This window comes from Pungitius pungitius, chromosome 10 (genome assembly GCF_949316345.1).
Source record: "Pungitius pungitius chromosome 10, fPunPun2.1, whole genome shotgun sequence".
NCBI classification, from domain to species: domain Eukaryota; kingdom Metazoa; phylum Chordata; class Actinopteri; order Perciformes; family Gasterosteidae; genus Pungitius; species Pungitius pungitius.
The window spans coordinates 4,779,544-4,794,688 of record NC_084909.1 but is presented as its reverse complement, the minus strand read 5'-3'; the positions used below and the strand labels follow the sequence as shown (position 1 = coordinate 4,794,688).

At 40.4% G+C, this 15,145-nt stretch overlaps 1 protein-coding gene across 1 annotated transcript; it reads right to left on the bottom strand.

Annotated features, from left to right (window-relative positions):
- Positions 1-322: 322 nt before the first annotated feature.
- On the bottom strand, positions 323-14,640 carry LOC119229016 (kinesin heavy chain-like). The gene is made up of 25 exons (XM_037489092.2): positions 14,292-14,640; positions 11,554-11,641; positions 11,214-11,287; positions 10,963-11,067; positions 10,425-10,473; positions 10,291-10,346; positions 9,859-9,946; positions 9,605-9,729; positions 9,276-9,380; positions 9,033-9,181; positions 8,377-8,525; positions 7,991-8,160; positions 7,787-7,855; positions 7,423-7,629; positions 6,665-6,811; positions 6,235-6,423; positions 5,970-6,087; positions 5,797-5,873; positions 5,041-5,150; positions 4,643-4,744; positions 4,464-4,524; positions 4,293-4,364; positions 3,725-3,829; positions 3,139-3,355; positions 323-2,945 (listed from the first exon to the last, which is right to left on the bottom strand). Exons 1-25 carry the CDS (start codon positions 14,424-14,426, stop codon positions 2,788-2,790), a joined length of 2,925 nt encoding a protein of 974 aa, XP_037344989.2. The 5' UTR covers positions 14,427-14,640; the 3' UTR covers positions 323-2,787.
- Between the last annotated feature and the right edge of the window lie 505 nt (positions 14,641-15,145).

Genomic DNA, 15,145 nt, shown 5'->3' with positions numbered 1-15,145 from the left:
ATAAAGCAGTCAACATATTGGTTATATGAACTAAGGTGAAAGTGTTAATGATAAGATATATGATTTAACAGTTTTAAATCATATATCCATTGAACCATTAGATATTTCTAAAAAGTCATGAGGTTTGTTGACGAGTGGCAGGTCAACAGATTTCCTCGCTAGTGTCAAAAGAAATCTTTTGTAACAATTCATGAGATTTGTTCGGCTAGTATTAACATTTAAAACTAAGCTCAATGGATTTGTTGTAAAGTGAACAGGTTGATATCACCGTTGTATTCACAACCATCATTTAAGATTTCTGTCAACATACTGCAAGAACACATTAACTGCACTACAGTTTATTAATACACAAAGCGCACACAGACAGGAAAACACTGGTTCAAAAAACAGTGGGTCTTAAAGACTGTGCTTCTCAGACTAAATGCTCATGATTCAGATCATTTCAGCCACAACACATATAGGAAAACACAGTAGCAGGTGAACACAATTTTAGAGTTGAAAGTTTACTATTTTCTGAGCTAAACACTTTCATAACAAACAACAAAATAAATCATTAAAGAAATCTGTAAAAAATACTGTGATGAATACCAATTATTATTAAAAAAAAAAAAACAGCTATAACATTCAGTCCAGGACAATAAAAACAGTTAGGAATGATAAATCCTAATTTACATAATCACACAGTTTAAAAATCAAAGGATGGGGCGGTAATTCAATAATTAAGTAATTTCTACGTATATAAACGTATTTATTCTTTGATTTATTTGTTCAAAGATCATAATTTGGTTAATAAACTGTTTGGGATTAGCTTTTGGGGGGTAATCAGCTGATTGGGAGTTAATCAGCACTATGAGATATGCATGAGCTACAGTTTGTCTGCTCTTCCTTTTAAAATATATTCATTTCTCGGCCTCTGCCTTGGTGAATCTTTTGGCTTTGTTCTTTTGGAAGCAGTCCTGTGCATTCATCCATCCATATATTTCACTGCTTTACATTGGTTTTCTTAGGGTTGTTATTAATAAATTGCTTCCCCCTGTTTGTCTCCCTGCTTATCCTACAGTCTCTGATTTGGGCTGAGGGTAAATTGTGCTTTTGGAAGGAAAAATCCTAACTGAATAATGTTCAACTTTAAACTTAATATTTTCTGTTGGAAATTAACACTGGTGAGTTATTTGTGATATGTGTCATTATTTTATCATTCCTAACTATTTATTTTCCTGATGGGATACAATATCCAAATGATGAACGGTGCACATTCCATACATTCTTGTGTAAAGCACAGAAGGAGTTCTACATGAAATATTCGACACATTTGTTTGACACATGAATACTGTGGAGGAAATATAAGTTATAAGCACAACGGTTCGATTTTACCCTGAAAAGGATTTTTACAAAGATAATTAATCACATCGATCTTTTCTCAGATTTAGGTGAAACACAATCACCTTAAAGACAATTTTGTTGTTTCAAACTTGCTGTTTCATCTCATCAACATGCTAAGTCATAATCTTATAATGAGTATCAGTTTAAGTAAAAAAGGGGACATTTAATCATTATTTCCCCAATCTTGTTATTTTCCTCGAAATTTTCCACAACACATGGATCAAAATCTGTTAACCGAATAAACCCTGAACATTTCTACATAATAAGTAATTATCATCCAACTTTTTATTTGACTTATCCAACTATTTGTCGAATTAAATAAAATGGTAATAGACAAGTTTTTTTTTAATTTAACATATAATATTTTAGTCTTTACTATGAAATTCTGTCTGCCACCAGGAACGATCTCCTGAAGAAAAAGCAGTTTCTCAGGTTAGCGTCCGAACCGCTGGCCACAAGTCTGTGACCTTTGACACTAAGTGGAAGAAGCTTTAACTTGATTCAACTTGAAGTTTGGTTTTCAGAGCTGCTCTCCTCCAGGTAAAGTTCTTTTACCAACACCCACGTGGTACAATATCAAAACACTGCTTCAGAAAATTCAATCAAATGTATAAGTTTAATTCAGCATATTATTTCATTATAAGTCAATATATCAAATGTAATATCTAACTCCTTCAACTTGTTATTCAACGAAACGACCGTAATTAACAAAACTGACTTTGAGAAGATTAAGACATGGAAATAAACATTCAATATCTGTTAAGGTGGAATGGCTGTTAAGGTAAGGGGGCTGTTAAGGTGGAATGATTGTTACAGTGAAACGGCAGTTTTGGTGGAACATCTGTACAGGTTGAACGGCTGTTCGGGTGGGAAGTTGTAGAAACAAGAAGCCCGGTTCCAGTAAAGGCAGAGTGGTGAGAGCAGGAGAGATCAGAAGACCCACAGAAAAGGAAACTCATCGGCCCTTGTCTGCCACCTTTGAAGACAGGACTCATACACTTTTATTAATACAGCATGATGTAAACAAAGTTGATCCAGACACCGATCCTTCAACAGAAAATGCTGCACATATAAACTAATGTCAACAAGCATGACTGCCAAATCTTAAGGACAGATTTTATAAAAACAGGCAGCATTTAAATTGATGAAATAATAACAGGAATCCTCTCTAATCTAGTTCCACCACCCGGGTCACTATCAATCATGTAAATTATCCTGTGATTAAAAAGCTCTTTGAATTTCAATAGTATATGTGGCTATATTCCTGGATGTTCCTTTTTTCCACTTCCCAGATTGATGTAGCATACAAATAGTTTGATTGCTTTTAGTGCCACATGCGAAGATGCCAGGTTTGCTTCTTTTTGGTGATTAATGTGGTTGCCATGGTTGTGACTCACCTGTAGCTCACTTGATTTGACTCTGATGGGGTTGTTGTTGGGGTGGTTGGTGTGAGGAATGGTGATGTGGATTAGACCTCACCCCCCCTCCTCGAATGGTGGGTCGGATGGACGGAGAGGACGACGGGTGCTGATGATGCTGATGTCCGGCTCTGATTGGCTTGGCTAAATGAAGACAGGTGAAAGACAGACAGATACCAGATTCAGTCTGACCCATTAATAAGTTGACGGATTCTCCTCAGAACTGAACCCTTGACATTTAATAACCATTAATCCAGCACTGCCAATAGGTCTGTTCTGAAGACCTGGATCGTTCATAGGTTCAGTTCGTTGTGGGGTTCAGCAAACATTTACTCACCTATCTGAGCAGAGTTTACTCTCCTGGAGACATTCTTGGTGCGAACAGCCTCTTTGATCCGGTCCACTTCCTGTTGATACCGTTTACGGTCCCTCACGGCCGACTCCTTGGCTTCTCTCAGGGCAGCTTCCAAAGCTTTGACTCGTTCCGCTGTGGCCCGCAGACGCTTCTCGAGCTTAGGTAGCTCGCAGCGAAGGTCTGCATTGTCCTGTACAAGCTGGACCATACAAAGGGTTAAATGTGCTGACTCATTTGGACGGATGCAGTGTCTCTATCATCCACCGGCCGGAATTACAGCTGATGTTGTTTCATCGGATTTGTAAGAAAAATATGTACATAGGATTTTTGAGTAGGAAAACTTTCCCGAAACTCACACTAAATGATTAGAAAATCTATATTTTTCTGAGCTAGTACTGAGAAACTGGTTTTGGGGGATTGTAGATTCAGGGATCCACTCTTTAAAAATGGACTGTGTGATAGAAAAACTGGAACCATTGTCAACTCTATTAATTGAAGTAAGCCAAAGTTGTAGTTTAGCAATAGCAACCACGTTGAAGAGATCTGAACCTGTGGTGTAATAGCTTACCTGTTTGTGGACCTTGCTCAGCTGCTCCAGGTTATTTTCTAAGAAAACAATCCTTTGTCTCTGAGCCATACTACCGCCTGCCTCGTCGCAATCGTTCTCCGAACTCTGAACCAGAAACAGAAAAATATCGAAGCTCAAATCTTCATGTTCGTCACACAAACCCATCAAACATCTTGGTCTTGAAGTTAAACTTCTAAAGAGCTAATTGAACAATAATGCAACGTGTTTTTTGCAATGAGTGTTTATAGCCTGTTCGGGTTTATAGGTTTATTCATGTCCTAGTAATGCACATTACTATGCTTCTTCCTTAAAGGCTCTCTTCTTTCTCGTCTCACAGGTTTCCAGAAATCATGGTTTTACCTAGATTCACCTTAATAGTAATTCACATTCATCCACAATGCTGCGCTCACACCTCGGGCAGGGGAGAAGAAACCAGCAGGTTATGCTTTGGATGGTTGATCCAGAGCTAAATACTTTCATAAATGACGCATTTGCTAAGATCATGTTTACTATGAAGTTTTGTTAAAGGCAGATTTAACGCTTAGTATTAAGGAGGTTTTTTTTTTACGTTCTTGACTCGAGTGCTGAGGTCTTGGATGAAGACTTTACGAAGGGTGGTCAGCGTCTGCAGCTCTTTGGCCTATTGGATGAAAAACAATAACTCAGCTCATCTCAGGTGTTTCACTTCTCCGTTAAAGATATAATAAATATATTTTGAAGTAAATAATATTCCACCTACCACAGTCTCCTCTAGACCCTTCAGGTCCTCTTTGGCTTGTTCTCTCTTCTCATTCAGGAACCTTAATAACATAAACGAGAGTTCAACGAATGGTAAACTGGTATGTGGTAGAAAACTAACTGATACTCAACTGCAGATATGCTTCTTGAGTCTAAATAAGCACAAGTGGACAGACTTACAGGAGTTTTTGAAGTTTCTGGCCTTTGTTCTGATCCTCGGCTTTAAGTTTGTCAAAATCAGACCGAAGCTTCTGGTTCTCCAGCTGCAAAGCCTGATTCACACTAAATGAATAAATAAAGCATTTATTCATGCTTTATTACTGCCACCGCATTTGCACCGCCTCAAAAGGTTGAAAGTAATTGTAAAGTCATTAATTCATCAATTTTAAAGCACAATATAAAATAGGACGAAAAATGAAAATGACTAAAGAGACATAACAATAGTGCAGAAATCAAGGCTGCTATACACATGTATAAACAATATAATTATTACTTTACTTTAATTAAAACCACACCATCTGTTATTCACTCTTGTTTGACATGATCAGTCACTTTTATAATTTGAATCGTTAACTTACTCTTTGAGTTGGTCAACGTTTCTATGCTTCTGCTCGATCTCGTCACGTAGGGCACTCAACTGTTTGTGATGAACCTCTCTGTGGTTCTCCATCTGTTCCTCCAGAGTTCTCTACAGAAAGAAGCAAGTTACAGATTGCTCCAAAAGTTACTGTGAGTAGGGAAACAAATTAAATCTCTGAAGGTTACCAAGCTTCAATCGCAGGAATCAGGAATCAGGAAACGGTTATTGCCATGTCAGACATACATGGAATTTGACTTGGGGGGTCAGTGCATGACAGCAGACAGTACGACAATGGACAACACACAACGCAGTGCAGGAATAAGATTAAAATATAATAAAATATAGTGAAATACATGCTATGGGTTAGGAAGCTAAAGCTGTGGGTCAGGCCAGAGGGTATTCTCCAGGTTCTTTGGCTTCCTGCCACCCTCCATAAACACGTAGCTTGGGTTAATTGAGGACTCTAAAGTGAAGGTCTGGGTGTGAGTGTACATGTTGTTTGTCTCCCTGCGTCATTTCTGTGAAAGCTTGGCAACTTTCCCCTCGCATCAGCTATGTGCCGTGTATACAATACAGCTCTTCAGTTATACATGAATGTTAATCAATGTTCATCAGTAGCCCATGATGTTGAGATCAACCTCTGAATATGCCCCTTGTAGAAAATGAAGGTTATTTTAAATAAAAATGTTGCCTGTAATGTAACATTTGCATCATTGTAAAGTCTTAAATTCTTTTCGTCTTGAAGTATTCCTACCTTCATCTCAACAGCATCTTTCAGTCTGCTCATATGTTCTTTCTCTTTGTCCATCACCGTCACCTCGTGCATTTGACCTGACACACACACACACACACACACACACGTGATTTGAACAGTTAAGCAATAAACTAGCAGTGTTTCCTCCTCTCGTGACGGAGATGTTGTCTGACCTTGAGCGTTGAGTTTGGCGACTTCCTCCACCAGACCGTCCTGACTCTCTTCCAGCTTCCTCTTCTTCTGCTCCACCCTCTGCAGGTCGTCTGTCAAAGACGCAATCTTCGCCCGGAGCTGTAATGAGCACAAATAACATGTATTGGGGAAAATAGTAATCTCAATATATTGTAATATATTATAATGCATTAATCTATCCATTAAAAAGGGTAAGACCCAGATTTTTGATCCAAACTCTGGTGTGAAATTTGGACATTCTATTACCTGTGCAACAAGGAGTTGACAGCTGTTGAGCTCCTTTTCATTAGCCTCCATCTTGCAGACGTTCTCCGTCAGGTTGACTTCCAGGTGTCTGCTGCGGCTCACCAGAGATTTGACCTCAGACTTCATTTTACTAATGTAGAGACGAGCTGTGGTAAACTCTTCCTCCATCACTCCACTCGTCTCCGTCATCTGAAGAGACAGAGCGACACTGACGTGACACTGTGTCCGCACTTCATCCACAGCTGTGGGCACTGGGAAGCTTAGTAACATTTTCATTTAAGTAAGAATACTATTCTTGCGTGTATAGATGATTTATGTTATTGTTTAATGTGACATATTACTAAGAAAACATTGAAGTCCTGCACACTGTCAGTAATCGTGTAAAATGAGTATGATTTCTGAACAGGTGGAAGAGGAGTTGTAGTCTTACGGCTTTGAGGTCAGTGGTTCCGAGGACGCTGCCAATATCGCTGAGGTCTCTCAGTAGCAGACAGAGAATATCTGCTGACCTCTTCTTATGATGAGAATTGACCTCATTCAGGGTGGCCAGTTCCCTCTGAACCGCCTCCAGACTAACCTGAAACACAGGATTGTGGAGGGTTAGCTCAGTGGTAGAGGTGGTACCTCCAAAACAAAGTCCCACCTATCTCTAAACCCCTCACGACCCGCGTCTTTCCTTTCAGCTAAAGACATTTGAGGCAATATTAATAAAAAACCCTCCCAGCCTAATCAATGCAACAAACCTATCAACCAACTGTCCGAACATCCACCCGCCATAAACCTTAACATCCTTAAGTCAGATTGTTGAAAAGCCTCCTGTCAAACACCAACATCAGAACTAGCGGTTGCCTCAAAGTCTTTTCCTTGTAATACTGAAATGATAACGATCCTAACCCCAAACTACCACCACCCCACAACTCTCACACCTAAAATCCGAAGATCTTACCCTTCTGAACATGCAACGTTCCTACCAATCTCACACCCCACTGTCCTATCTTACCCTGACATCTTAACATCCTACCGCTTTCAAACCCTAAAGTCCATCATCCCACCCTTTCTTCTGAACATGCTACCCTCCTCATGTCCTAATCCCCTAACAAACCATCATCCCACCACTCTCATACCCTCCAGTTCTATCATCCTGGCCTACTGTCCTACTGCCACCATAGCTTCTTCATGTGAACTCACCGTTTTGCGTACTAGCTCCTCGTTCAGCTGATCATTGCAGCGGTTCTTGTTCTCCACTTCTTGGCTCTTTTGGTCGTAGTTGACGGCAAGCTCCTCCAGCGCCTGCAACACCTCCTTCACCTCCTCTTTGGACGAGTCACTTTCCCTGTGCAGCCGGGACAGTTCCTCCTGCACACGCTCATATTCCTGACGGCTCAACACCAACATCTGAGTGAACGGATTATGAGGAGGTAGATGTTCACATTGGTTCCCAAACTGCTCATGGCAGCAAAGAGGCAGAGGGAGGCCCCACCTTTGAGGGCCCTGACAGGAAAGGTTTCGTTTCGGCACTGATGGATGGATGTAGTTCATTTCAGAGACTCACCTCATCCTGATCAATAAGCTGCTGTTTGAGTTCCTCTGCAGTCTGACTCTGATGGTTGATCTCATCATCCTAAAACACGACAGACTTAACAGAATTAAAAGGTCACAGAAGACAGGTAGGACAGCTTGTCCCATTAAAGGCTCACCTTGGGGTTAAACTAGTTGTACAATGTATAATCTAGATGACAGGACAGGTTGGACTCACCTTGTCGTCCAGCTGGTGGTACAAGTCGCTGATAAGCGTCTCGTACTGCGTCTTCTGTTCGTCTGACAGCGGGAGAGGGGGCGGGGCCAAGCTGTCCATCACCGCTGTTGCCTCGCTGTTGCTCTTCTTGTTTCTACTGCTCAGCTGCTCCTCCACAGGCACAGAATCCCCTGGGAGGTTAGGAGTCAGATAATGTCTGTCCAAACACAGCTCAACATGTAAATCTAAACACAAATCTCATCTTCAGGCTGATGAACAGGGTCTAAGGCACCTCCAAGCCTACAAGTGAACCGCACATCATACAGCAAAGTGCTGCTTTGGCCAAATAAACTCATTCTCATACTCAGCTACCCTTGGTGGTTGACGACACTACTACTACTGTTTACCTTTCCTCCAGCGTTTCAGCTCGTTCTCTTGCTTCTGTATCATGATATTCAGGCTCCGGTTCTTTTCCTTCTCCTTCTCGTACTTCTTCTTCCACTCCTCGGCAGTCAGCTCCAGGTTCATAGACACAGTGTTCTTTATGGTTTTTGCTCTAAAACACAAAAGCACTTTGCCGTTTGACCAAAAACAGTTTAGAGGGGTTGTGAGAGATGATGGAGATGAAGGGTAACTGGCATTAAGCACTAACCCCCCCCCCACCCTAACCCTAACCCACTAATATAAAAAGTCAGGGACAAGAACCTAAAATATGTTCTTCAGTCACGCCGGAGTGATCATTTATTATAACGATGCAGTACAATGTTACCGTTGCACTGCAATTTGATGACTATGCATTCAACTTCTAACAGATGCTGCTAATTTCAGTCAGATTTCAATAAAACCAGGAGGAACAATTAACACACATTACAGTTTCACAGTTATGGCAGCTTGTTTTTAGCTGTGTCAAAATATATATCTGGGAACATGTCTGCCTGTCTGCCTGTAAAATAGTGAAGAGCATCAGAAGTGTTCAGCCTCCAGGGAGAGTGAATTTTCATAGTTCCAGATAATGACATCAGCTTCTCAATGATATGTGGGTCCCTCAGCTGTGTTCCCGTACCTCTGTCCAAACATGAGGGTGGACTTGGTTTCAGCCTCATTGTACACAGAAGGAGAGCAGCAGATGATGATGGTGGTTCGACAGTTTCCCCCCAGGGAGTCCTGCAGGATCCGAGTCATCTTACTGTCTCTGTACGGGACGTGGGTTTTCTATGAAAATGATATGAGAAGAAGTGTCTGACTTTACGCTGCATGTATTTTGTATTTCTAACGGACATTTGAAACGTTCCAGGCGAGGACTCACTGTTCCTTCACTCAGAGCAGAGATCACGTTTCCCAGAGCAGAAAGAGACTTATTGATGTTCTTGGCTTCGTCCAACACGGAACCTTCTGCTCCAGTTTTACTAACCTGAGCAAAAACACCATCCTCTTCAAAATTCATCATCACCGACATCAGTATGTAATCATTTCGTCATTGTGTTTGTTATTGATTATGGAGTCACGTATCTCATCAGATGCATTTAGTTCACCGCTGGATGTGTTTCATGTTAGGTATTGAATGTTAAGGCATTGTTGTTAGGATACAGATCAATAAATATGTTCAATAAAGTGAGTGTGGTGGAGCACAATGACCTTCTCGCTGCCGGCAAGATCGACCAAGTAAAGCTTCCCCGACAGTTTCAGCTCCGTCTCCATGTTTTCCTGCTTGATGTTGATCAGAAAAATACTGTGACTCCGAGAGCTGTGCTCGTTCATGTCTGCAGGAGCAAACCAAAAGACACTACGTTATACATTCATTTGTTGTAACAGTAGAAGTAACTGTAGTTGTTATGGTTGTAGTGGTAATATTAGAGGTGTTAGTTGTAGTAGTAGAATTACAGACTTACTGGTGACGGCGACATGTCTATTTGCTTTTCCCTCGTCGATGACGTCCATCACTTCGTCAGGACTAGAAACAAAGCGCTCTGTGCAGCCCTGAGGGGGAAATACACAAAGCGCTGTTGTTGTGTTGACGCTGCAAAGCTCATATTCTAGTACTGATACTGCAGAGTCTATATCGTAGTACCGATACCGTAGACCTCATATCGCAGTATTGACACTGTGGAGCTCATACCATAGGACTGAATAGGTGGAGATCACACTGTACAACTGGTGTTGTAGAGATATTGTATTACCAATACTGCATAACTCATATTATAGTACTGATAATGTAGAGCACAAATCCTCGTAGTGGTATCGAGGACCGCATATCATAACTCATATTGTAGTACTAATACTGTAGTTGCAACAACATCACTTAAGTAGTAAAGGATAGATACCTTCACAAAGGGGACCCTGTTTTTGTCCTCGTGAACTGACAGGTTTGTCTTTGACACTGAAACATGAATCACATCAATGATTAGCACCATCAATGTTTGTGTGAAAAAATATTGATATTAAATATTACTGTTACCATCCAGCAAGTCTCTGATTTTATCCAGATATATTTCGAAATAAGACACCTACAGAGAAGACAGAAATGTTTCATTATGTGGAAATACATATGCATAGTATAATATACAATAATAACAATATAAAAATGACCATGATTTCCACAAGCTTAAGAGAATATCTGTAATATCTCATTTTTAACAACAGATATATTGATCAAAATGCAACACTGTCTATCATTAGTCTAGGAGTACTGAGGTTATTGTATCTTGCTATTTCGAGACGAGCAGGTGGTGGCCAGTCAGGTACACAAAAGATACACTAAATATTTATCAAGTGAATGAATTTCCAAGAGCTGTGACTGAAACACATTTATAATTTTGAACCATCTTACACTTGATTCATTTTAGTGTCAATGTTACATAATACTATAATAATAATTTAAGTTTGTTTTGGTGATATTTACTTATTATTCATATTTATTTTTCAAAACTGGACCAATATATAATAGATCAATTTGAACAATAAAGTGTTGGTTTCGTGTGACTGAGGTGACTCACCTTAATGTGAAACTCCAGGTTTTCGTCCATGGAGTAGATGTGGTCAAAGATATCTCTGGAGATACGAGGGATGATTCCCATCAAACGTGGGTCGTGCAGATTCCCCTAAAATCACATTGTTTTCGTGTGAAGGCAAAAAATAGTTCATTAATGTCTAAAAATACATTTAAACAGAAGACTTGATGATTTTAGGTGTTCAATTCAAGGTCACATGCTGTAAATAAAGGTATGTATGTAATAAGTCAGATGACCTCCATGGTGTGAGTCTTTCCTGATGCCGTCTGACCGTAAGCAAAGATGGTTCCGTTATATCCTCCTAGCACATCTGAAAGGCAAACAGCAGACATAGGTATTTACTTTTTATAAATTTGAAAAATTTGCTTTTTTTTCCACTTTGTCCTTTTCCTTGTGTGCAATATTTAGAGGACAAAATGTATTTAATCCATTTTGGAATAAGACTGTAGCATATTAAAATGTGAAAAAAGTGAAGCCCTCAGAATACTTTTCCAGATACATTGTATATCTACATATATATATATATATATATATATATATATATACTTATATAGCTTGTTAATCAGCTGAACGGACCTTTAACAATCTGTCTGGCGCAGGTGTCGTAGACCTGAACCTGCTCAGTGTTTGGAGGAAGAACTCGGTCGAACACATAAGGCTTCCCCTGAAACAAAGGAAACACACCGCCAAATTAAAAGCTTATTTCTCATTACATTACTGTCATGTAATTTGTCATTATGAACCAGCTAAGTATTAGTTAGAGACCTGATAATACATATTGTTAGAAGACATCTCTGTTGAACCAGATGTCAGCCATCAGGATAAACGCACATGCAACAGTACAAGAGCAAATAAAGGAAGAGACTATTTTTTTCTGTTGATGAGCAGATGATCACGCAACGCATATGAGGAGTTCAGGACCATAATGTATATTATGTATGTATCAGACGTATCAAATTTGAATCATTTCTGTCGTATGAATAGATCGTATTGTATCTTTTACGTTGTTCATTCTGTACACCCATCGCAGCCTCTCCATCCTGGGCGAGGGATCCTCCTCTGTCTCTCTAAAGGTTTCTTCCCTTTATTCTCATGCTTTGTCATTTTGGGGTATTTTTCTTGTGTCAATGTGACGGTTTCAGGACAGGATGTTGCATTTGTAAAAGCCCTGTGAGGTAAATTTGTCATTTTTGTGCAAGAGAAAATTAAATCAATTGAATCAAATAATCATGGCAAAAACTGACAGCGCCCCCAAGATGAAGAAGAAGCCATTTTTATTGCCAAGCATTATTTTACACATACAGGAAATTGTTCTCTGCATGGAGCAGGACGGGGCTCGAACTGCCAACTCTTTGTGCCTCATCACTCTAATCAATCAGATTATATTTCTTTAAACGTGCCTGCTGGCATGAGGCTTCATGGATGCATCATCATCCAATGAGAATAATGATCTCAACTCTTTCAGAATAAGTAGATAAAAACAAGCCCAAAGAGCATCTAAGTGATGCAGAAAAACTAGTTCATGCATTTGTTACTTCTAGACTGGATTGCTGTAATTCTTTGTTATCAGGCTGCTCTTGTAAATCGCTTAAACCTCTCCAGCTGATTCAGAATGCTGCAGCACGTGTATTAACAAGAAGTAAGAAATGGGATCATATAACTCCTGTATTAACTTCTCTGCACTGGCTTCCTGTTAAATCAAGAATAGAATTTAAGGTACTTCTCCTCACCTACAAGGCACTTGCTGGTGAGGCACCGTCTTATCTTAAAGAGCTTGTTACACCGTATTGTCCTACAAGGCATCTACGCTCCGTAGATGCTGGGCTACTTGTGGTTCCTAGAGTTTTAAAAAGTAGGATGGGGGCCAGAGCCTTCAGTTATCAAGCTCCTCTTTTGTGGAACCAGCTTCCACTTTCATTCCGGGGGGGCAGACTCGGTCAGTTTATTTAAGATAAAGCTTAAAACGTTCCTCTTTGATATTGCTTATAGTTAGGGCTGGCTCAGGTTAGCCTGGACCAGCCCTTAGTTAAGCTGCTCCAGGCTTAGACTGCCGGGGGGGACTTCTTAGGACACACCGAGCCCCTCTCTCACTCTCACTCTCTCCTTCCACAATCATCCATGTTTTATTAATGTACATCACTAATTCAGCTTCTTTCCGGGTGTTTATTGTGCTTTCTCGCCTAGCAGGTCTCCGTGGATCATAGTTCCGTGCGGACCCCGGTTCGGACTCCTGGCATGGCTCTGCTGACACCTGCTGATGCCATCATCATTACTTTAAATATGATTCATATTACTGTCATCATAAACCAACATCTTTTTGCTCTCCCTCCCCACAGAAGCTTCTGTGGATGGTGGTTCTATGTGATTGTGGTTCTATCTGATGGTGGTTCTATTTGATGGTGGATCTATCTGATCGTGGTTCTATCTGATGGTGGTTCTATCTGATGGTGGATCTATCTGATGGTGGTTCCATCTGATGGTGGATCTATCTGATGGTGGATCTATCTGATGGTGGATCTATCTGATTGTGGTTCTATCTGATGGTGGTTCTATCTGATCGTGGTTCTATCTGATGGTGGATCTATCTGATGGTGGATCTATCTGATGGTGGTTTTATCTGATGGTGGATCTATCTGATGGTGGATCTATCTGATGACGGTTCCATCTGATGGTGGATCTATCTGATGGTGGTTCCATCTGATGGTGGTTCTATCTGATGGTGGATCTATCTGATGGTGGATCTATCTGATTGTGGTTTTATCTGATGGTGGATCCATCTGATGGTGGATCTATCTGATGGTGGTTCTATCTGATGGTGGATCGATCTGATGGTGGATCTATCTGGTTTTGGTTCTATTTGACGGTGGTTCTATCTGATTGTGGATCTATCTGATGGTGGTTGTCCCTGTGGTGGTCCTGCAGTACACTTGTTCTGTTACTTGCAATTACATGTATCATTTCTGTTAGAGGAATTGAATGTATTTTTATGTACTGTATGCGGGTATGTATCATACGTATGTGTATATAACACAGTTGTGTAGAGTATGGTTATGTTTGCCAGTGGACTTTATTTTAATTTTGAATTTAATTTTTCTTTTTATCCTTTTTATTTTTTTAATTTTATATCACCTTAGCCCATAGCCTTCTATTTTACACTGTAGAGTTAAAATGTAAATTTGTAAATTGAATTGATGTTATTATGGCCGTAGAGGAACGATCATGATCCTTTGTTTCTGTTTCCATCTCAGTATGTGAATGAGATATTTTATTTTTCATGATTCTACACACAGAACAACGGTGACACGGGGACTCACCGACACCACCACCGTCTCCTCTCCGTTAAATTTGGGGATATATTTGTCTCCTCGGCTCCGTTCCGCGTCGTTCAGCGGTCGGAAGCGACACATCACCTTCACTCCGCACACCCCGCACCCCGCCGCGTCCTCCATCACTCCGGTAAACACGGCCACGGGGCGCACCGGACGCTTCTCTCGCTCCTCACGGTTCGAACACACCGGACCGGAGAAACTCGTCTACCGGAGACTAGGCCGACAGAGCCCCGCCGTTATCAGAATCAGAGGACCGGTTATTTCTTCCCGTTAGATCGCAGTCGCTCCTTTACGGTGCTGACCGACTGAACACACCCTCCTGCGACCCTGGACCACCGAACCGCAGGGCATTCTGGGAGATGGTGTCCTACCTGTTTATACAGCGATCTGATGGATTCATTTATCCGTTTATGAAATATAAAAAAATTAAAAATATGTAATAATACATTTACAAATATTATATAAAAAATACACATTATATATAATAATGTATAAAGTATATATATATATATATATATATAAGCGTATATATATATATATATATATAAGCGTGTATATATATATATATATATATATATATATATATACACGCTTATCCTGGACCAGCTCTTAGATAAGCTGCTTTAGACCTAGGAGGCACCTCTCGGTCTCTCTCCATCTTCTTACCTTCTTAGTTTTGTTGTGCCTTCTCGCTTCGCAGGTATCTGTGGATCTGGACCCTGGTCCTGACCAGCCTAGCCCTGCTGACATATTGAGCAAATTGTATTGTGCCGTTTTTTCATTGTTCATTCTGTACACATGCCATCCATTGTAGTCGGTCCATCCCGGGAGAGGGATCC